The sequence below is a fragment of the Pelecanus crispus genome, chromosome 1 (genome assembly GCF_030463565.1).
Source record: "Pelecanus crispus isolate bPelCri1 chromosome 1, bPelCri1.pri, whole genome shotgun sequence".
NCBI lineage: Eukaryota > Metazoa > Chordata > Aves > Pelecaniformes > Pelecanidae > Pelecanus > Pelecanus crispus.
In genome coordinates, this window is record NC_134643.1 from 57,632,436 (window position 1) to 57,656,571 (window position 24,136).

At 43.3% G+C, this 24,136-nt stretch overlaps 1 protein-coding gene across 1 annotated transcript; it reads right to left on the reverse strand.

Moving 5' to 3' along the window:
- Window positions 1-316: 316 nt before the first annotated feature.
- On the reverse strand, window positions 317-12,874 carry LOC104035477 (E3 ubiquitin-protein ligase RBX1). Its single transcript, XM_075724061.1, has 5 exons — window positions 12,788-12,874; window positions 10,324-10,402; window positions 3,704-3,774; window positions 1,849-1,934; window positions 317-479 (listed from the first exon to the last, which is right to left on the reverse strand). Exons 1-5 carry the CDS (start codon window positions 12,863-12,865, stop codon window positions 467-469), a joined length of 327 nt encoding a protein of 108 aa, XP_075580176.1. The 5' UTR covers window positions 12,866-12,874; the 3' UTR covers window positions 317-466.
- Between the last annotated feature and the right edge of the window lie 11,262 nt (window positions 12,875-24,136).

Below are 24,136 nucleotides of genomic sequence, written 5' to 3' on the forward strand. Positions count from 1 at the left end.
GATCATCATTTCAACTCGGCTGCAAGAAAGCATGTCCACATGAAATGCTATTTGCATAAATTACACTTAGCCAGGCCAAGTCCTGCACCCATTGCACTACATGACTGAGCATAACGCTGACCTCAGTGACCCAGAGGTGCAGTTCTCAGTTGTGTGGGAGTAAGACCAAACCCACAGTCAAAAACTGGGCATAACAACAAGAAGAGCTGCCCAGCTTAAGAGTTGCCTAGCTTAAGTCCCCAGTCTTTAGATAGTTCTCCTCCCTCATTCACTGACTCCTGAACACAAGACAAAAAACTTTGATGGGAAGCTCCAGCAAGACTTTATTCAATGGTATACAATAGGGAGAAATTAAGATTAAAGAAGAATCGTATACATTACTGATTTTTCAAGTTGCTAAAACAAATCCATAGTGACACGAACAACTGAGGCTGACGACATAACAAGAAGCGTGGTCACCATCTCTCTAGTGTCCATACCTGCAAATATATATAACATGTTAATGCTTTTTAAAAAAATCGTGTTTCATACTAGTGCTGATTTGGGAAGATTTATTCTCATTCTAGGACATGTAAACCAGATGAAGATGAAATGCTATGGTATGGAAACCTTAGGAAGTTCTCCACATTTCACTTCCCCCAAAAGTCTATCCAGATACTAGTTAGAAGAGAGACCAAGCCAATCCACAGTACCATATACAAGAAACCCTCAGTATCATCATCTTTTGCCCCGAATCCCACTTCAAATATACCCTGCATGAAAACAAGGCCAAAGCCTGTCATAGCCCCAGACGTATTACTGAGAACCCACAAGAAGATACTCATCCACGACTCCGTTTCTCATCATGCTGCCCATGCAATATTAAGTCACTAGCCAGGCAACATGGGCTCAGTTTTCATTAAGTGTTCATTAAAACATCTTAATATCAAAACTATGGTACTCAAGTTGTCATGTCAATGATGATTTGCACAACTGATTGTGAACCAGATGCCAGAGACAATCCTGAACAGTTATAATATCTGTTTTGCTTTGTTTTAATCTGGACTCCAGTTAGAATTAATATGTATGTATGTATGTATGTATGTTCTTTAAAGGGGATGGGGAGAGGGAAAATCCACAGTTAAGAAAAGATTAATGGATAAATGGTGCAGAATGAAGCAAGTGACAGGAAAACTTCCTAACTATTCTCAATGTACAATTACCTCTCAAAACACAATTACCCCTCAAAAACCCATCCATACATCTATTATTATTCTAACAACAGACCTCTGAAAAACACAAAACAAAACAAAGAATACAGAAATTATGAGTAAGTGGGCCAAGGCTGTAGCAATGTCTACATGGATATTTGATTTCCAGATGCTAGGAAATCAGCTGTATTAATCTCTGAGCCTATTAGAGTTATGAAATAAATCGCCAGGATACAGAGGGACCCAATAAGACATCTGGCACCTCAGCAGAAATGCTTTGGAACACAAGCAGCTAAATTCAGGTCATTTTCTAAACCCAAATTGCTTATGCGGCAGTATAGTATTCACCCGAGACTCCACTTTGAGTGAATTCCATTTCTCTTCTGCTCTCCATTCTTTGGAGAGAATGTCAATGAAAATCACTACTTTTTAACAACTCCCACTTACCCCACAGATATTTGGGCTTCCTTCAGAGCTCTTTTAGCACCAGGTGAGTAAGGAAAGGTCCCTATACAGCAAGGTGGAGAAAAAGCCTTTCCCAACAGCAACTATGCCCTCAGGCCCACAAATGAGAGGACCCACATATCTGACACTGATAATTTCTATTAACAGAAGGACAATTGGATCTTTCATCTTGAAATCTGTGCAGGATACCTACTTTTGGAACTCCCATTCCCTGTTGTCCAGCGGACATACTTGGCGAGTTTTGAGCCAGCGAGAGATGCAGTGGAAGTGGAAAGCATGCTGGAAGAGAAAGTTCAGATCACATCATTTCAGAACACATGGATGTATCTCAATGAGAAAACTACCATTGAAAGCATCACGGCGAGAAGAGACTAGCAAGTGTGTGCAGACAGAAGTGGGGAGGACTAATCAGCCAGTTCACTGGTAAACACCAAGGAACTGATCCACATTTTCAGAGAGGAAGGGAACATTAGTGAAATGGCAGCAGAGAGCTTGTTCCACAGTGCATGCAGTGGCAAGCAACTGCCTTCTGATGAAGGAGAGAACGCGGAGTTTAGCAGCTGCTAAAATTGGCAGAGCAGATGCTGATAAGCAGCATAATCAGAAAGACAAGAAAGAGGATTTCACAGTGAGTAGCAGGGATGATATGTATGTATACATGCTGAAGCTTTATGCCAGCCTTCTGGACAAACCAAAGCCTGAATAAAAAGGAACTTGCAAAATTAGAAAGAAAAAAAATCTCTATTATGTATTTCATAAGGACACCCTTTTCCATACCCCATATAGCTACTTAAAAATAAGGTTCCACCTGTGGTAACTCTTGCACAGAAAAACATAATTTTGACACTAGAATATTGTGACATGGTTAAAAAAGTTGCTCCTGGCCTCTACAAACAGAACTACAACATTTATAATCCTGATCCAGCATTATCACGCTGTAACTTCATTGCACAGCATAGTGAGGATGGGACTGAGGAACAGGTAGTTATTCCATTACGGAAAATTTTATCTTCCAACTCAGGCCCAGGCTAGCTAAGAGGTACGCAAGTTTGAGTTCACATGCTATTGGGACCATGTACGAAGGAGTGCATATGGCAACAAACTGAAAAGCTGGAGATTTTTCCTGGTTTCAGCTGGGATAGAGTTAATTTTCTTCCTTGTAGATGGCATAGTGCAGTGTTTTGGATTTAGTATGAGAATAATGTTGATAACACACTGACGTTATAGTTGTTGCTAAGTAGGGCTTACACTAGTCAAGGACTTTTCAGCTTCTCCTGCTCTGCCAGCAAGAATCTGGGAGGGGGCACAGCCAGGACAGTTGACCCAAACTGACCAAAGGGCTGTTCCATACCATACGATGTCATGCTCAGTATAGAAGCTGGGGGGACTTGGCCAGGGGGCAGCGATTGCTGCTTGGGAACTGGCTGGGCATCAGTCAGTGGGTGGTGAGCAATTGCATTGTGCATCACTTGCTCTGTATATTATTATTACTACTACTACTATTTTACTTTATTTCAATTATTAAACTGTTCTTATCTCAACCCACAAGTTTTCTCACTTTTACTCTTCCAATTCTCTCCTCCACCCCACCAGGGCAGGGGGAGTAAGCAAGCGGCTGTGTGGTGCTTAGTTGCTGGCTAGGGTTAAACCATGACAAGATTATAAACTAGAATCACCTAGTTACCCCATACTGACTCCTTGAATCAGCCTGCACAAAGACAAATCAAGCATGCTGACATCCAAGTAATCCTATTATCAGGAAAAAAAGGCATAGCTCCTAGGCAGAACCTTGATCAGGAAAATCATGCTCAAAATTAAAGATCTATTAAGCTTCCAAAAAATATGGGTAAAGGCTTAGCTTCCCCCCTTCTCTTCTGTGTCTTCCCTGTTACACCTCTCCAACTTTCACTCTTTCTTATCTTTTCTTCAAAGTTCTTTTTTCTGGTGGATTATCCGAAATATTTTATAGAACTTGCTTTGTCCCAAGTCATGAAAAAAGGAGATAGCATCACCACACATGAGCTCCACAATAAAACAGTTTTTCTTACATTGCAGACGCCCCATGCAACTGTGCACTCTTCAGAGGTAGCTGATGCTTGGTTTGCTTGACATTCTATGCCTGTGAAAACAAAGATTAAACACATGTATGCAGGAGTAGAAGGTGTACATGCAACACCAACTGGTAGATTTCTTCATAATAGCAAGGGCGGGGTGGGGGGAGAAGTGCTCTTTGTTTTGTTGCGTTCATTACATCAGGAAGTGTCAAGAGCTGTTGGTTCAATGTGTACTGTTTTCCCAAAAGTATCAGAACAAAATATATTTCCATCCTGCTTTCTTCCTTCCTCTACACTTTTAGTATTCCAAATTTCCAGAGGGCAAGAGCACATAGCTCATCCACCAGTAACATGTGTCTGTTTTCCAAATTTTAAGGATAAATATTCTTAATTTGTTCTCTTGTGTTTTAATAGATGTCTTTTGATGATCAATTGTGGTAGCAGAGCTCTGAAAGAAAGTTTACTTAAATTTCTTAGCCAGGTTTCTCTAAATATAAATTCACTGTCTTTTCAGACATTTTGTACTATCAGTTATATTTACAAATTAATCTGCTCATGTAATACTGGAGTTTGACGGTCTCTGTTCTACAGTCTTGTGACAGGTAAGCACAGCCCAAAAATACACAACAGAAAATACAGTTTGAAATGTATTTTTTGAACTTTTTACACCTTAGAGCTGAGTATCTAGGATGATCCCAAATCAGCTAAATACTATTTATGGGTGTGGGTTATGTTTTACTTTTTGTGTCAGACAACATGGATGAAGGAGATGAGAGAGAGAAAAGAAGGAAGACCACCACTGAGAAAATAAATTCAGCAACCTGGTTCTCCATTCTAGAAAAATTTACTTCTGTTCCAGCTCAAGAAGAAACTTCAGGAGAAAAAAAAGATATTTTCAACTCCCCCACAGACACCAGCACAAACCTATGAGACCAACATTTTACTTCCTGCAAAAGAATGCTTTCTTTAAAAGTCAAGCCCAAATGGTTTAAAAAGACATGCTGATAGAGGATCAGCTTAGAACTTGATACACGGGACTGCTGCTTGCTTGTTTTGCAGATTTTTTCCTGGCAAAGAAAATGTCTGAAAGATGTCCAATTTGCTGTTCACTTTTTGTGTGCCCAAATATGCTCAGAGGAAAAGGAATTTGATTCACCAATTAAAGATTCAAAAACTTTCAAACCCCACAGGTTTGGCTGGAAAATGTCATCTTTATTTGCTTTGTCCTATTCATCCCGTTCTCTGTTTTTCACTCTCAGGAGTGGAGATGAACAAAATAAAAGAAAGGCCCATTTTTCCTTAAGCCCTGAATACATACAGCAATAAAACTAAATCTGATTAAGAAAATTGAAGATGCTCAAGAACCTTGAAGAACTTCAATTACTTTGGACATTTGTTTAAAATTTGACATCCAGGATTGCTGCAACAATTTTACTGTTACTGCAGTATAGACTCATGGTCTTGTTGAGTACCATGGGGCATATTATATCAAGTTTTAAATATCTGGCATGAGTCTGTGCAGTTACAGAAAATGGTAAGAAGATGAGTAGTAGGAAAAGGAGAAGAAATTAATCTGAAGGAATAAAAGTCCACTGGTAAGCAAACTTTAACTCAGGAAGTCTGTGTCTGCTGAAAGCAAGGAAAATGTTCCTGCACACAATATACTAATCTTGTTTCTTCTCCTCTTTCCCTGCTGGAAACAGGATATTAGGCATATTAGATCTGGAGTTCACTAGCCCATTTTTATGTCATTTCATCTTTTTTTCTTCCCCCCCACCTCTAAGTGGCCTTAACCTGTGAGCTTTGGAACACGATACAAATTTTTTTTTTTTTTTTCAGGCTTCAAAGGACTCTGTATTTTGACTGGGAGAGAGAGGGAAGAAAGGTGGTTTAGGTAAGGAAGAAAAGCAGCACTGAAATTCATTTTAGTTTTACTCAAACTTTCGCTGACCAGCAAGTACAGTCTAAAACATGACAGTCCCAAAAGCTTAAGAGGACAGATGAACTTTTGCAAAAATAGCTGAGGAGGAGTTCTCTGGTAGTGATGTAAGGCCCTTCTAACAAGACACGCAGATTTAACTCCCTCATCAAACAGACTGGAGACTACTGCTGGCACTACTGCCTTTGACTACCAAAAAAAGGGCCTCCCAAAAGCTGAAGCACTTTTTGGTCTCCTAGTTGCCTCATTTCAAAAAAGGACAATATATCAACAAAGAAATAAAACAAATGAACATTCTCTGTCAGAGAAGGAAAGCTGATGATTCTGGCTCTTCAAAGAAAAAGAAGCTATTTACTGGCTGCTGACCCAAAAGAAGCGATACAGAGTCAGACAGTAACAGGTACTGGAGGAATACTGAACGGCTCTTCTTGTGCCTTGCTTTTGACAGAGTGTCTGGAGGTGAGGGCAGAAAGATACAGCTAAAACCTGAAATACCTGTAAGTAATTGTGAAAGATGCAATGGAAGAGTTTCAACGCAGGGAGTTACAGAAATGCATATTATATAATGGTAACTTCTGAATCTTGGCATCTGTTAAGAACCATCCCTCTTCCTATATATTTTCTATTGCAGAAATCTTGTGTATATTTATGTAACATGAAAAGTAGCCCAAGATTTAAGTAGCCATAATGGCAGGTAACAGAATTAAAGTACATGTCTTTTGTTCGCAGCTACAGTTAACAGCCCAATGCACTGGTAAATTTGATGATAAGAGCTCTTCAAAGCGGCTTCCGCTTGAGCAAGGGTAACTGCTGTATGGGTTCCCCTTTCTCTTTACATGTTGCCTTCTAAAATTATGTCATGAAGGGATCGACTTACTGGGAAGAGGAGAAATAAATACACATAGCTTGGCTAACACAACACATCATGTACTCACTCAGAAAAAAGAGACAGAAAAAACATATAACCAGGCTAATAAACTTGAAGTACACTTGTTACTTGTCCTATGAGGAGCGGCTAAGGACTTTGGGTTTGTCTAGTTTGGAGAAAAGGAGGCTGAGGGGCGACCTCATTGCTCTCTACAGCTTCCTGAGGCGGGGAAGTGGAGATGGAGGTGCTGATCTCTCCTCCCTGGTATCCAGTGATAGGACACAGGGGAATGGTTCAAAGCTGTGCCAGGGGAGGTTTAGACTGGACACTAGGAAGCATTTCTTTACTGAGAGGGTGGTCCAACACTGGAACAGGTTTCCTAGCGAGGTGGTTGATGCCCCAAGCCTGTCAGTGTTTAAGAGGCATTTGCTCTTAATAACACACCTTAGCTTTTGGTCAGCCCTGAATTGGTCAGGCAGTTGGACTAGATGATTGTTGTAGGTCACTTCCAACTGAAATACTCTATTCTATACCCCAAAAAGGTAGAATGAGCTCTCCAATTTAGTTTTCCAAACTTCAGAGGAATTTCAGAATTTTCCCCTTGCAATTCTCTCCAGTTTCTTAGGAATTATCTGCAGATTTTACTAAATACTTACCCTAAGTTCCCTCCATCATATCATCATATGATTCCTTCTACTTATAACCCCCTTGTATGACACTCAGTATTTCCTGTTAATATCACATTCTCAAAATGTATGTATACAGCTATCATCTTCCACTCTAACTTATGACTTAGCAAACTATGTATACTTAGTTCTCGTTTTTTATTCTTCTCATAAATCCAAAATCATCCAACCTGTTAAGCATCCTGATATTCTTCTTTGGATTCTATCTGATCTATCTACCTTTGTGAAGCTGGAATATCAAATGCGGTATTTTGCATCTCATATCAAAGAAAGGGGATAGTATTTTGATGGCACATTTTACACAGTTCAAAACTGTACCCGTTACCTTATTACGATCTTACATTCCATGTTTTAGACCAGAAGGTAATCCACTGTAATAAACACAGTGTTTAGTTAACACTCCCCAACTTACCATGTTGCAATGACAGTGCCAGAGAGCAAGCCTTTGAAGAAAACAAGAACACTGCTCAAGTAAAATCTAAATAGGACCTGGGTGTTTCCAGAGAAGAATGAAAACAAAACACTGAAAATCTACTCATTCCTTCTGTACCCTGAATACAAACCATCTTGAGGGTGGGGGGAATCCTTTGACCATATTATTACCAAGTCATAATGTACACACATGAGAAGAAATGCATGACACCTTAATATTGTTATATCCTAGGTTTTGGATGCCTGACTTCATAATGTTAACAATCTTCCACTAGCCTGGCTGGCATTACTTATCACTTTTCTAATGTTTTCCCTTTCAAGGTTTCTCTTCATCACTAGGAGAGGGAAACATTTGTATCCTGCATTTTATCAAATGGAATCTTGTGTTGTTCTTCCCTGCACATTCTATTAATTTTCCTCAATTTCCCATCACTTCACATCTTATGTTTGAAAATTAAATAATTAAAAGTGTTGTTTAACAACATTAATGATCTGTAACAAGGAAGTAAGTAAATCCAGAGCCAACATTAACCTCAGAACACCAATTTAGACACCCCTTCTACTCTGTATAGTGTCAATTTTGGTCTGTCATTTCCAGTCCAGGCTTTTTATCACATTGCTCATAGCCAAATTAATAGCATGTTATGCTTGAGAAACTCAAAAAAGAAAAAAAAAGTTGCCTATGCCCTCTTCCTTCACTGTTTTTCCTCATCTACTTGTACACATTCAACCCCCACCCCCTTTTCGGTAGGATTTTTTTTTTTTTTTTTTAAAAGAACTGACACACAAAATTCACTACTGGATTTTTTTTTCCAGTGCCTCCACATCTCTCCTTCATCCTCATATGTCCTATTTGCTATTTATAAAAAATAGCAAATATATGAAACTGTATTTGATCTCGCATAGAAGGCACTATTAATTTTGCAGCTGATTAATAGAATGAAACACACCAGCAGCCATTATCTTACAACATATCCCACTTATCATGAATAATTATCTCGAATTACAGGATTTTATCTATTTATTTAATACATTTGTAAATGCTACAAATGTAACTTATGTTCTGATGAATCTTTAAAATTCCCTTTCCCTGTCAGTGACATGCTTTCCGCTCTACTATATCATAAATCTGAGAGACTAAGTAGTAGTCCAGCGTCCACCTCAACTACTTTTCAAGATGGTACAGGTTAGCGGTACTTAAAAAGGAAATCTTTACATCAAAGGACCTCGGCATATTTCATAACTCCCAGCGTCACTTGCTTCTCCTTAGTGCTATAATTCCATTTCTAATAACCAAGAATAAACCAAGGCATGGATAGGCAGTAGCTGGCTCAAAATACAAACATATCTGTCTCAAAGCAAAGACATGAACTTGCTTAACCCATTTTCAGCCCTGTGTGTTACAGTATGTTTTCTCTTCATTAAAAAAAAAAATTCTGAAAGTAGTTTTGTAATTATTATTTAAATATGATGTAAAATCTGGTGCATCTCTTGCTAGTTGCTACTATGAACTTGAGGTCTCGTTTTTCTGAAACGTGTTATTTTTATATAGGCTTATTGATAGTAAGTTACCATTACCAGTAGTTCCAAGGGCTACTGCATAAAACCAAAGTGCAACAAAACTATCACAATGGGATCATGACAGCGCATTTCCAGACACTGTAGCTGTACCTGCCCTTGTTCTGATGGGTGTTCCACATTTTAGTAGTACTGGCAAATTTCTGTCTGGGGTATATTAAAAGGTCTTCTGTCCCTCCTGACTCAGACAAGATAGACAGTTATGGTGCCAACAATATTTTGTCAGTTTGGGGGGGACGGGGGCAAGAAATGGTTTTGTACTCATTCAGTCCCATAAAGGATTGGTAAACCAGTGACTTTGTGTATGCACACCTGTTTCGTGACAGAAATTTGTACACTTGATCATTAATTCCACTTTATTTTCCTACATAGCAAGCATATGTGTTAATTGAACCATCTAGATTTTACAGCAAAAACTCAAACCAATACTAGCAATACTTTTTTATTTCAGCATTTGATTATTCTCCCTTGTAAACAAACAATTAATTCTCCAGGTGGCTATAAAATTCCTCATACTATAACAGTAACTATATATATATATGTGTCTATATATATACTATATATATATATACACACTACACTATAACTTATGCAAGGTAGTTTTTGTAGAATGAAGAGTCAAGTGGTCACTGGTCCAAGCCTTTCCTGGCCAGACACAGAAAGCGTTATAAGATTTCATCCTACTGAGTGTCATAAAAAAGTTGATACCTATAGCAACATCCCCAACTCTAAAATCTAATACCTCTATTTGTGAGCAATACCTGTCGACCCTGAATAATTTCCGTTCCTCCTGCCTCTTTATTATTACTCCTTTTCCTCTTTGTTGCATTCCAAATACACTCAGCAACATCATCTCCTCTGCAGATGTGGCACCAAGTGAATCTACTGTTTACAAGAAAAGGGTGAGGGAAAAGTAGTATGGTGACAGAGGTCACGAAAATAATTACAGAACTTCAGCATTACATAAACCAGAGCTTAGTATTTGCACTGTGAAGACTTAGTTCTTAACTGAAAGCTGCATTTGCTGAATTATACCCTCAGCAAGGGAAATTTCAGCTGTGCATCACGTACAAGTCAAAACCATCAACTGTCTTCCCCACCATTTACTTACATAGATCCATAATATGGTTTCTGCAAATGGCACAGTTATCAACCACAATGTCCCATGCCCACAGAGCTACTGCATTCCACTAGAGAGAGGGGAAAAAAGAAAAACATAGTTTTGACTCAATTTACAGTACACAGAAATCCTTGTTATTCTTCAAGATCCCATGTATTTTTTAAATGGAAAAGCTGGGATATTTAAAAAAAAAAACAAAACAAAAACCCCCAAACTGCCACCTTAGAAGTCCAGAGTAATTCTTTATCACGAGTTCAAAAGCTTACTAGAAAGCAGTGGTACATTCCTCTCACATACCTCCCAGACCCAATGTCTCCTTCCAGCTTCAGAAGCAACAAGATAACTCCCACAGTACCCTTTTTTGTGAAACAAATGCAAACATCTGCATTTCTATTCAAGATCCAGAGGCAAGGATGCAGCTCATGCCACAGCCTCAATTCTGATGGAAAGGAAAGTGCCTTGCAGAAAGGCCAATCCAGACGCCATCTCGTTAAGAGGAATTTCCATTATTTGCAGCAGTTCTTCTAGTAATCACCCCCTAGAGCAGTTGGGGCCAAGAACTAAAATAATCTCTAATGCTACCCTTTGCTGACTCCTGAACAATCTCCTCTGCCAAATGGTTACTAGGCAATAACCTACAGCAAGGCTGAATATAAAAATTTGAAAGTACTACCAAATTAACCTTTCAAAGACTTTGTTTATAAAAGAAAAACAACAAAAATCTGCAATATCTCTGTCCCATGCTACTTCAGGGGAAGGGTTGGCTACAAATTTCCATGACAATTTTAGAAAACTGATTTATAATGAGGACTTTAAGACAAGCTATGCAGAAAAGCATAGTACCTTTTTATTCCTCCCCACAAAAAACATAATCAGGTCTTCTGTAAATTCATGAAATAGGTGGGCTTGCCTTCAATATTCATAGCAATCCAACAGCATATTGGTAGCCAGGATAATCTTCATTTACTACTTAAGTAGTCCAGACACTTTGTTTCCTTCCATTTTTTCAGTATATGATTGTATTGATTGTACTACAGTAAATCTTCTCTACTTTATTCCATTTACATCTCAGTGTTTTCATTGCAGATTGCCAAGTATCAAAAAGCAGTATCAATTTTGATAAGCACTTCAATTTTTCATTAGTACCAATATAAAAACTCATCACAATACTACTAGATCTTTCAGGAAATGGGCCGGTAGTGATTTCATTTTTTCTCCCCATCTTCTAACTTCAAGTCTAGCCAGCCTTCCGGCTGAGGTACTCATCTCTCAAGGAGTTCATCCACACTTCAAGGCAGCTAGGATAAAAGTTCCTAGCACCCTTATCTCTCCCACACTCTCAGGTACTTAATCTCTTGTCCCCACACAAACTACTCTTGCGACTCACAGACCTGTACTGAGCCACACAGGCAACAAATGCACCTTGGTACCTTGCTGGGGAGGAGGAATGCCACTGACACATAAAAGATGCCACTTCCTGCTCCTCTCATGTGCTATTATATCTGTCCCTGTTTCCAAAGAACAAGCAATCATGTCATCCAAACACCTCCTTCTGCGTAGACCTGCAGCCCTATACAGAGATATGGGTTTCCATCACCAATGATGACAGCTGCATTTCACACAAACTACACCTGGAGACCATCCTTCGAGCAGGAATCACTGTTTGGTAATGGTTGCCGACATCCAGTCCAGGGGACATTTTTCCTCAAATTCTACCTTCGTGCAAGCCCACACAGCCTGTCTGCTTCCTCTGCGCCCTTGTGCAACAGGCTTGGACTATTACCAGGATCCAGCTGACAAACTGGTGACACTGGACATTAGAGCGGTACTGTGGCTGTTTTGGGGATGCAAACAAATCCAGGGCGGCAGGAGATTACTTGCTGACTACGCACACGTTGTTATGGCTTGATTTAAAAAAGAATAAAAAAGCGGCCACACGAATGTGTGCAAAGCGTCTTACGGAGCACATGGGGCAGCTCCGGTGACTGGGCCAGAGCGGCCGGGGCTGAGGAGGAGGCAACACTCCATGCCTACTCCCCTCCCTGAGCTGCCCAGAGGCTCCGCACAACGCGGCCCGGCCGGGGAGGGCACAGAGCAGCCGAGGCCCGGCTGGGCGGCAGCGCCCGGGGGGAGCGGGCGGCGGAGCCCGCTGACGGGCAGCCCCCTCCGGCCTCCCGCCTCCCGCGGCCCAGGCCAAGCCGCGCACGCCGATTGGCCAGCCTCCACTCCACGTGCGGCGGCCCGCCTCAGCCATTGGCCTAGACGCACGCCAAAACTCCCTGCAGTCACCGCCTCGTCCCGCCCCTCCCACCGCGCCGTTGCGGAACCGGGCACCCGGCTCCGTGAGGGGAGCGGGAAGACGCCCGCCCGCCCCGCCCGCCGCCAGCAGGCCGAGGCCGGCCCCGGCCCCCCCTCCCTCTGGGGCCAGCGAGGGGAGCGCGCCGGCGGGCCTCACTTTCTTGACTTCGAAGCGCTTCTTGCCGGCGCCGCTGTTGGTGCCGCTAGGGGTGTCCACATCCATCGCGGCCGCCATTTTAGTTGCGTGAATCGCCCGTCCGGCTCCGCGCGCATGCGCGGCGCGGAGGGGCACGCAGTAAGCGCGCGGCGGAGGTGGGCGGGGCTCCCCCCGGTCCCGCCCCCTCGCTCGCCCCGCCCCCGTCGCCAACAGGTGCGGGGAGGGCAGCGGGCCCGTGGCCGGGGGGGGGGGGGGGTGCGGTCACGTGAGGCGGGCTCTTAAAGACGCCGCGCAGGGCGGGGTCGCGCGGCCCTCTCGCCGCCCCCCCCCCCCCGCCGTTACCTCATCCTCTCCCCCCACCCCCCCCCGCGGGGTTGCGCAACTCGAGGGGAGGGGCGCGGCGCGCGCGGAGAGCCGGTGGGGGAGGCGCATTTAAAGGGGTACGCACCCCGAAAGTCAAGCGAGGCTGAGGCGGGGCGGGGGGGGGGGCGGCGTACACTGAGATCGGCCCCCCCCGCCTGTGGGCGCCGCTCTCGCTTGCCCGCGGCCAGGGAGCAGGTGCCTCCCGCCCGGGGAGGGCTCACCGGCCGCCGGAGGAGCCGGGCCAGCGCTGCCCGGCCTCACCTCAAGCAGCGCCAGGGCCGAGCGAGGCGGCAGGGGCGGGGGGGGGGGGGGGGGGGGGTTTGCGGCGGCAGAAGGGCGAGCGGTGCCCGGGAGCCGGCGCTGGAGCGGGGCGCGGCTCCGGGGGAGGAGGGGACTTGGGGCGCCTGTGTGGGGAAGGGCCCCGTCGCCGGTGTTCCTGCGGGGGGGGGCTGCCCTGCCGAGGCCGAGGGGGTCGCGGCCCGGCCGGCTGCGCGGGGGGCAGCCCGGCGAGGCGGCCTCTGCCTGGCGGGGGGGTCGGCTCCCCCGCGGGGGGCTCGCTTTGGAGTACGGCCCCAGGCCCCGCAAGCTGCTTGGCGTACTCGGGCTCCGACTCGTTTAGCGCTTCACGAAAATCACTGGGGATTTCTCTCTCTGCCCTGCTCTGAAGGGCTTGAGCCCTTAATAAACTTTTTTTGCATCCTAATTGATCTCCAGCAAGTGCGGAACGAGGTAGGGTCGTCGGCGTTACTGCCGTGGCCCTGCCGTTCGCTAGCAGTCCAGTTGTTTTTAAACGGGATATCAGAATTGCTAGAGAAAGAATTCGCATTGCCCGGACTACTTTTTTAGCTCGCAAATAAGGCTAACAATAGTTATGGTCAGCATGGGTTTTACTTGTGGTGCTAGAGCTGCCCAAGCCCTGCCTACCCTGTCGCAGAGATGGAGACAACAGGCGTGGGAGCTGGTACTGGGAACTTCCCTCTCCATCAGTACAGCTCAAAGTACTTTTCTCAGAAGGTCAGTAGTAGTATTCCCCAAGATGTGGAAACTGAGGGGAAGATACTCCCCAGCAGAACAACAGCAGGGCTTGAAATGTCACCCAGCTTCGCAGGTCCTTGTAGATGTGCTGTCTCTCTGCAGAGTCAACCCTTGTAAGGCAATTTTTACACCGTGTTGCTGCGTGGATGCAGGAAGGAGGAGGTAGCAGAAGCGTGGAAAGAGCATTCTTTTATGTGCATACAGGCAAGCAATATCTATACTATACCAGTCATAAGCATTTGGGCCAAACGGCACTATTCTGGTCTGGCTCCATCATATCCATCTTGCTGTATGCCTACAGCTTTTACCTGAGATCCAGTGCCTGCTGGGATGGGATGTCTAGAAGTCTCCAAATAAACTTTAAACTAAAGTAGGCACCTGCAGTGGGAACAAGATGCTGCTGCCATTGGATGTTTTGGAATAATTTTCAATGGGATTCATATTTGAAAGACATGTAACCCTTGTGCCTTGAGTTAAGCACATACCTAAATGTTTGCAGGGTCGGGCTGAGCCTGATAGTTAGACACACACACAGAGTAAAGGTAAATGTGACGAAGAAAAATGCCCTCTCTCATTTATACACCCTTTAACACCTCTAGTTATCTACACAGGAGGTTTCCATTTCAGTTAACTGCCCCTTTCCCCAGATGGTGCTCAGTTACGGTGCGTCTCTTATTGCTAACAACACAGTGAAGCTGCACAGATTCAGGTTTTCATCCTGTTGCTCCTTATTCAGGACTGTAGTGTGAAGGCCTTTGCAAAGGAGTATTTTGAAAATGGGAGGTGGGTGCTTGAGAAAATTGATTTTTCACCTTCAAGAAAATAGCTCTTTTCACAGCAGAATTTGCAAGATTTTCTTTTTAATAAACATTAATTTTCACCCTAAACCTGTATGGTGATGCCCCCCATAGGACATTACTCAGGAACCCAGGACATTCAACAAACATGTACAGTAGGGCATATGCATATGAGAGAAATGTTAACATTCATTTTCACTTTAAATGACTAGTGCAATAAAATTATAGTCTTGCCACCTCAGCTGATGTCACCATGGGGAGATGGTTGCCAATGGGTAAAAGCCATGCAGCCAGCAATCATATGGTCTGGATTTATCTTTCTGTATCTGGCAGCCAAAAAATTATAGCAATGCAGATCTTGAGTTAAGTCGTGCTAAAACGGTGGTGGTGTTTTTGGAAAAAAGATAACAAACATGGTGCAGAATAGAACACATATCTGCATGCTTATTTATTTAGTATTTACTGATTCGTGTATGCAGATACATAATACCAACAATGGGAAGTACATTAAGAGATCTCCAGCATGCTTCACAAAGTGAAATTAGTGATGGTATTTCCTAATAGTCCTGCACTTCATAAAAAAGTCTGAGCTACCATCTTTACTGTACATGAAATAATCCTTTTTCTGTTGATTTTAGTGCCACCTCTAATTTCTTTCCTCCTAGGAAAAGTGCAGCCCATCAGACCTGTTTTCCCGCTCCTAGGGCTATATGTTATAGAGAGGTGTCAGTAGCTGCTGCAGAAAGAAAGGCTGCAGCTTTGAAAAGCATCAGCCTCAAAAGAAATACAACACTGTGGTCCAAATTACCAGGGATGCTTTGAAGAATGGATCATTTTTCAAATCACTGGGATATGCAGGGGAAAAAGAGGAGACTGCCAAGCTGAAAAGGCAGGGGGACAGACAGACTAGGTGACACATGACAACTGCTCTGAATGTGGTTAGTCCCAATTAAAATGAGACAAACTCCCTCTCCCACTTGTCAAAAACTGTTCCAAAAGGCAAGGTATCAACAACCTGGTGACTCTAGCGCAATTACCTTCCAAAACCAGTGTCTTTCACATTGGTTATTGTCTTTCTCTTTTACAGTCGTCCTGTTGGTGTGGTTTTTTTCTGCAGCCACCAGCATTGTCCTACGTGGGATTTATCCCCCAAATGAACCCCCCCCCCCCCCCATACATGCACCCTTTGAAAGTGTGTGCCTGTCTGGACTGCTGTGGGACTGCTGGTGGGGGGGGCAGCTGCTGGCAGCCCTTGCTCTCCACAACTGCACCCACGCGGGGACCAGGCAGAAGGCCTGGTGGTGGTACTGACAAAATTTGTTCCTCCGAGGCACCAGAACAGAGGGGATCCACACGGCAGGAGGAGGATCCCCCAGAACTAACACAGTCAGAAGGAAAATGCACACATGCAAGGTTGCTTTGCTTTTCAGCCCTCACTGCCTGAGCCTTTTGCATTCCACTTCCCAGCCCCGCAGACGAGATGAGCGGTGCATCCTCTGTTATCATGTCTCGTCCTCAGCGCGCACACCTGTGCCACAGGATCTCTCTGGGGCACTCGGGGCGCACTCAGGAATGAAACGGTTCTGAAAGAGAGAATTGCAACACTTGCAAAGACTCTTCAGGGCAACACCTTTCCTTTACTGCACAGTCATGAGAGTGGGGATTGGGCCTTCCAAGACTGCCAGGAGCAAAGAGCGGGGCAAAAATGGAGGTGGCCCCTTTCTGAGCGCTTAGAAACCTCAAGGTTTTCTGCTGCCTTTCTGTGCTTCACCCTCTCAGTGCTGCCTGCTTGAGGTGTGATTTCAATGGTGCCCTGAGCAGCGTCAAGCAGGAATTACCTGGTATATGAGACTAGTTCCCGTTCAGTGGTTGCAAACCAAGGAGTAAAAATCAAGTGCATTTTATTACTTTTTAAAGAACTGTAGGGCTGGCTGGCTGCCCTCCAGTTGCTGACGCTACTAAAACCATTTGAATTGACTAAGTTGGGATTTCTAGCACCCTTTGCTTTTGGATGCCCAAACCCACAGACAGCATTCAGAAATGGCTATCAGGGCAAAACTGAATCTGTCGTCTTTCCATGTTGCCACAAAACTTCTCGAAGTTCATGAAGTAAGCAAACAACCTCCCACCGAGGCTCTGTAGCATCCCCAGCTGATTCAGTGTGCTTGGCATAGGAAAGCTGAATTCAAAGAACAGAGCCAGAGGGGTAGATTAAGCAATATATCCCATAGATTTTTGGACCAGACTGTGCTTGGTTTCTGCAGAAACCCAAACCCCCTGCCTCTATGCATGTTTTCCAGATGATGGTCACATTATACCCCATATAGTACCCCTTGGCTTTGCAATCCATTACTAAAACCTCAGGAGAGAAATGGAGCCTCCAGCCCCCAAGTAATCCAGCTAAGAAGAACAGATGAGATTCTGAGAAGAGGAGCAGGTTGTACCATTTCACAGGATGGTGACTAACTGTTGCTCTTCCTTTCTCATGGTACCTTACCTAAAGCTGCTTGATAACTTGCAGATAAAATAACATACAACCATCATGACAGCCTGCAGGTAAGTAGGTGCTTGCAAAAACCATGATACTTAATGACTGTGCCCAATCTCCTGCAGACAGCCTTTCCCCACACGTGAGAAAGAGCTGCTGGGGGTGTGGCTCTAGGCTCAACAGGTGACACTGTCCCCACAGTGGCCATCCCAGCCCCACATCACGCCCGACAATCGTCGGCAGCTGATACAGAGAAACGTGATCAGGATCAACAGACCCCAGTGCATTACGGTGAGGATGTTGGGCTGATTCCACCCTGCTTCAAGAACGGGGTCTCCTCCTATGCATCAACACCCCCGCGCTCCCCATCCTAATCCTCACCCCCACCGAGAAACTCCACCTCAGAAGGAATCCAACGCCAACGCCACCTCCTCCCTGCCGCTCCCTTTGCCACTCTTTTGTGGCCAAGCTGCAGATGCTGCCACCTCCCGAGAGAAACCAGCATCCCAGCTTCTGCTCCGAGGAGAGGACATGTTCTGCAGCCAGGCTCACAGCCTGCGCAGAGGTCCCCAGGGGAGCCAGGGCTCTCCGTGCCACCCCCAGCCTGGGGAGACAAGAGGTGGGCCCAAGAGTCACCACACCTCTAGACCAGCGGCAGCCTGGCCTCCTCTCCCATCCACAGGGCTGGAGAAGAGGTGGGAGGGTGAGACTGCCTACAGGAACCGAGACAAAAAATGCACGCGCTGGAAAGAATGAGGGCCTGAGAGAGAAAGAGTCCTGCTTTAGCCTGAGCTGGGATCCTGAGGAGATGCCAGAGGCTGAGATTGTAATTCAGAGAGAGGGAAAGTCTTTCAAAGGGTAACAGGAAAGCAGTAGCAGGGGAGTGATTGTTTTTAACCTGAACATCCCAGAAGAAATGCATGAGGTGACAAGAGGCTATGGGATAGTCCAAGTGCAGGAGACAGAACCACTGACCACGCTAGAGACATCATTTGAGTACCAGGTCACAGTCTGGATCTCCTTCGTTGCTTAGACAAGAGTTTTCAAAGTGCCTTTTATCCTTTTGAGGAGGATGCAAAAAAAAAAAAAAAAGGAGAATGTTGTGATAGCTCAGTACAAGTAGTTATATTCATCTACTACTGCATGTAAGCAACATTGGAAGATGCTGCCAGGCTAATTAACAGTAGCCAGGAAAAAACACGAGAGTAACCAAAGTAGTAGCACAAGCTTGCCTGCATATAAATCAATAAACTCCTACTGATTCGGGAAATCCATGAACTTTCAGTAACATGAGGAGAGGCAGTTCCAGACTGCTGTGTGGGAGACACTAAAAACACTGTTTACAGATATTCTTATCTACAACTTCTCCCTGACAGTCTTGAATGTGGGGAGAGAGTCACAGAGATGGAATGAGCACTAAAATCAGAAAAAAACATTATCAACAAAGGGAGGGCTGGAAGCTACCTCCACTGAGTCAAAGGTTTTAATGCTGTTTGAAAGGAGGTGAGAACTGTTGAGCTACAGCTTTGCATTTGTCTTCCCCCATTAATTCTTTGTCCTTTTCCCCAAAAATATGGTATTCCAAAATTCCTCCAAAGATCTCTTCTAACTGAATCAAGTTCCTAACTGCAGGCCCTGCTCAACAAGACACAATTCATTAGCCTTGGCCATCCTTCTTTGTCACAATAGGAGAGATGCTGCTATCAGTAAAAGCATTTTGTTGAAGCCCCTGGTAGTCAGAGCAAAGGCACTGTATGGCAATTGAAAACTGTAAAAATCCAAATCTAAGCTTTTTGGGGGGGGGGGGGGGGGCAGGGGGAAGGGAATATGAAAGTGGAGTTCAGATTTGATTTCAGGGAAAAAAATAACTAATTTTATACCACTTCTTGGAAAGACACAAAGGAATGGGACAAACAAATTAGGTGGCCTACAGACATAGCAAATACTGGGGCAAAAACTATATGGATATTACAAAAGAAGCCAAGAGTGAGGGAGCCAGCAGTTGCCTGCCTCCGATACCAGCATAAGCAGGAACAGAAAATTGTAGTACTTAACTCAGATAGTTCTCAGAAAGCAGGATTTCAGGTATTTCTGGCATTTAACTGTCATTAATGCCTAGATAAAGACAATATACTGGGTTTAGCCTTGCTTTGGACTCCACTATAAAGTTCTTTACGGCATCCAGGCCAGCAAATCCCACAAGAGGTGGTCTGCCTGCCAGTTCTATACTGAACAATAAAATAAATGAATAAACTGTCATAATTCTTTGCAGGTTCATATACCTTGAGTGTATCTTGCTGTGTCAAACATCCTTTTCTTTAATTTCAAAGCTCAGCACAACTGGATCTCCAGAACCCCAATGGAAAGAAGGGCCATTTGAAGCAGTGAACTTTCACTGATCAGAATGCACAAGCTCCCCAATCCTGACAGCTTCAGAAAATGCAGAAGATAGGAGTGAGCAGAGAAGCAAGTGTAAGGTGCAGGGCCTAGTGCTTTAGTAATTTTTGCTTCTAGTAATTTACCACTGCAAAGTGATGTAGTCCCTTCTTCTCCCCCCTCCAGTCACTATGGGTTTTTTTGCTTTTTTTTTCTCCCTCTGCTTACCACATTCATAAATCAAATTTCTCAACCCAGTTTAAGGATTCACTGACACCTGTCTATGATAGGAGCCATATCCATCACTAGGAATACTCTCCCAGCTGCAGTATCAACAAGACTAAAAAAAAAAAAAAAGTACAGGACAAGATGCAACAGCTTCAGGGAGGGTTTAGCAAGACACATAGAAAGTTCTATACTGGGTGTGAGTTTACTACAACCACCAAGGTGTTAGCTCCTTTACCTCAATATATAGAAATACTCATAACTTTATCATGGAAGATCCTTATGTTCACATTCAGTCACATCCCATAACACTCTTTTGCGAGTCTGCAATCATTCAAGACAACTGGTTGCACAGATCTGAATGGGAATATTATAAGTAAATTTGAGGAACTAGGAAAGCTGGAAAAAGAAAGAGGCCAGAGATCTGGCAATACCACATACATACAAACCATCAGCAGTTACCAGATGCTTTTCATTCCCTGGGGGAGAAAAAACAATGCCCCATTCTCTTACCTTCCTTTGTTCATACCAGGAGTGACAAAGTACCTACCTTTGCATTTAGATACATTTCTTCTGCTGGGGGTTGGACTGGCAAAGACAGCCTCTGCCAATGCCCATCAAACAACAGCCTTTGGTTAGAAAGGGGCCTGAAGCTGAAGAAGAGCCCTTATAACTCTTCCTTCATAGAGCACAACTGTCAATTAATTAAAACATTTTGGAGCGTATAAGGAAAACTCTTCATTTTCTCTTTCTTCAGTTCCAGGACAGGGGAAAATGGAGCAGATGACAATTTATATGGGTAAGAGAGGCGTGGGGGAGGTTGAGGTACCAATAGCCGCCAGAAGCTCACAAGTGCAACTCGCATTCCCACGTTATCTGATTAATAATTAAAGTAGTTGTTTATGATAAACCAGTTTTCCCTCAATTTACCTTACTATTTCCTCCCATTCACTCCTTTCACCCCTGCTTTCTCTCACAGTGTATTTTATTGTATGATTCTACGATTGTATGTTCATATTTCTCTCTATTTTTAAACTCAATCATTAAAACCCAGGTTGCACGTTTGTTGGGGTGTAGAAATTATCAGGTAATCTTTTCCATCTACAAACACCCGTTTCATCCCATCTTATTTGCATTACGGATCAATACGGAGCACGTCTCGTTTTGCATTTCCCATTTCATTGCTCCGAGATCAAAACCTCTGAAGTGCCCCTGTAGACTTATGGGTTGTGAAGATAAAGGGGCTTCTCTGCAGTCCTGCAAAGGTCTTTGGTGAGGTTTCAGGAGAGAGGAATAAGCTGCTCTGTGGAAACACCAGAGCTGCTGTGAAGGCAAGCTAAAGGTTGGAAACCTTAGGTGTCCCGACCCCTAGCAAGCACAGACTGGAGGGGATTTCCTTTAAACTCACTTTGGATCTTTTTAGCCTGGGGGATATGGAGGAGGCCTCCTCCTGCCAGAGTCTGGTGAGTGGAGCTCCTCCTGATGCCACCCGCCTCCTTCACTGCAGTTACAGCTGCCAAGAGAGAAGAGGAAAAAGACGCCCGTCCTTTGACAGTGAACAGGTTTACAAATGCAGCTTTCAGATGAACCTTGGACGCTTGTTTGGAAGCTTCTTGCCGCGGCTTGTAGTCACCCCTCCTTTCCTGACGGGGCTGAGCGGATTTCACTCCATTAACTGCATCTCCTGCGAGTTCTCTGTTCAAGTTAAAAAGAAAGGTCTCAAAGAACTTGGAGGGCACATTTGGGACTCGCTTACAACACAACAGTGGTTTGTTTGCAGCAGCTTAATTTAAATTGGTTTTCACATCAATTCGTTGAACAGCTGAGGAACCCCGTGTGGACGCACTTATTTGCCTTAAGAGTTGGCTTAAAATCAGTTCCTAATCGATTTAAGCTCCACTGATCAGATTTAAATATATATTTAAAAGGTCAACACAACATTTTTCATTGATTTAATGAAATGATATTGAAAGCAACACTTGAGTAAACTGGTGCAGCTCTGTGTAAAAGCTGTCTGAATTAGTGTAATATGGATTGTCAAAAGATGGAGAAACATTTCTCCCCCTCGAAGCTTGCAAATTCAATCTCTTGACTGAATGCTAGCAAGATAGAGGCTGACGGATCTCTCCTCTGATGGAGCCATGTATTAATTTTATCATTAGATATACAAAACAAATGCCTAATTCAGTAACAGGCGCATTTTATGCCTTCCCTTGAAGGTGTTGATCTTAGCCCTACATATATATATTTTAGCTCAAAATCACATATATTCCCTCTTCATATGAAAGTTCAAAATTCAGGCCTGGGAACATTTTTGAAATTATGATCTTTAAAAGATTATAATCTGGGAAGATAGGACCTTTTTAAAAATTTAGATGAATAACAGCATGAAAGGATCACTTATGTCAGGAGCCTTTTTCACTGTTTAACAGGTGCAGATATTCACCATAAATTAAATCTCATTTGTGCTGAGTGGTTGAATTGCTGAGGAATCACTTTATTGGTATGTGAAATATTTACTATATATAGCTGGACAGCTTCCCAGGAATTCTGATGAAACACATTAATGCACAAGAAGGAACATCCTTTCTTCATGAGACTTGTGAAAACATAAGCTTTGCTCCTCTCAGTATCTTATACAGAGTTTTTTAAAACTATCTGAATTGTCCATACAAATTTATCTAGAATAACAATTAAGAAAGATCTTTTTAGGTAGAAAATTCTCTCTCTGTTGAGGAAAGCTACTGTTATAAACATGAATATCCAAAATAAAATACACTTTTATTTAAATTACATTTTTCTTCACCCTGTTTAGAAATTGCCTTTTTCTTAAGGGTGAGAAACCACATGTTGCTTTAAACAATTTCAGATGCCCAAAAGAGAAGAGTGATATTGGGATCACTTCAAAAAGCACATGAACTTAGAAGCCAATAACTAACATTTGGCTGGGAATTATTTGCATGTGTCCTTTGAATAAGAGGCATTATTTGCTAAGAATGATTTATTTAGACAATTCACCTATGGATTTCTATCTCCGTGGAACAACCAAAACATGGTACAAAGGTAGGAGAGACTTCCAGTTACCATCTAAAAGTTCTGGGTTCCCACCTGTAATATGAGATCTGGGTTTGCTATATAGAGTAATTGATCTGCATGACAAATACAGGCAAGTTTAGAGAGTGTTACAATATGCAAGAAAAAAGGACGTCAATAGCAGGTTTATGCAGAAGAAAAGTTTCAAACAAGTGAAGGCCATGTTCCTTGCAGCTGAGGAGCCACATAAAAAACCCAACCTAAATTAAACAGCAATAAAAAGCCAATACGAACAGTGTTATATTAAAAAGCTAATACTGAACACCATGAAAGCTCAAGAGTTTACAGGAGCAGCCTATAAAATGCTAATGTAACTACCACCAGGGAACTCTGTAGAAACCATCCCTCTGCAAATTCAGAACTATATATACGCATATATATATATATATATAAAAAATCTAACTATTTCCAGGACCAGGAATAACAGATGTATACAAATTTGCAAGGTTAAAATTTGTTCTCTGTTCCTGATTCACAGGCGTATGTCACCAAAGTATGCATATAATTTTCAAGGATATGTTTCTCTGAGATGAAAGCGAGTCCTCCATCCCACCTGGTATAAACTGCCCCTAGTTTAAGTTCAGGGAACATGAACATGAGTAGTACAATTGGTTTTCCATTCTCTAAACATTAAAGCTATGCAATAGACTGCTTACGGTAGTCTGAAGAACTCCTTTAGACTGGCCGTGAACAACAGCATTTATATTATTTTTGCACAGATGCTTGTAACAGTATTTTGAATATTCATGCTTTATTCAAATTACATGGAACAGACTAGGCGCACAAGGCCGCATGCGTATGTGTGTGTTGGCTTTGACTCTAAAGCAAGGACATTGCATTCGCTGAATGCTCAGGGAAAGAGTGTGAAAAGGAGGCAACTATTTTGTATTTATTTACTATGATGCACAGAAAACTGCTGGGAAGCAGTCAAGGGTCAAATCTTTCAAGTCTTTTTTCCCAAGAAGATACAAA

Coding starts and splice junctions, on each gene's coding strand:
- LOC104035477 (XM_075724061.1), bottom strand. CDS start 12,865: ATGGCGGCCGCGATGGATGTGGACACCCCTAGCGGCACCAACAGCGGC. Junction 10,403..12,787: donor AGCGCTTCGAAGTCAAGAAA/GTGAGGCCCGCC, acceptor CCCTCTCTCTAG/TGGAATGCAGTAGCTCTGTG. Junction 3,775..10,323: donor AAACCATATTATGGATCTAT/GTAAGTAAATGG, acceptor TTGTTTTCACAG/GCATAGAATGTCAAGCAAAC.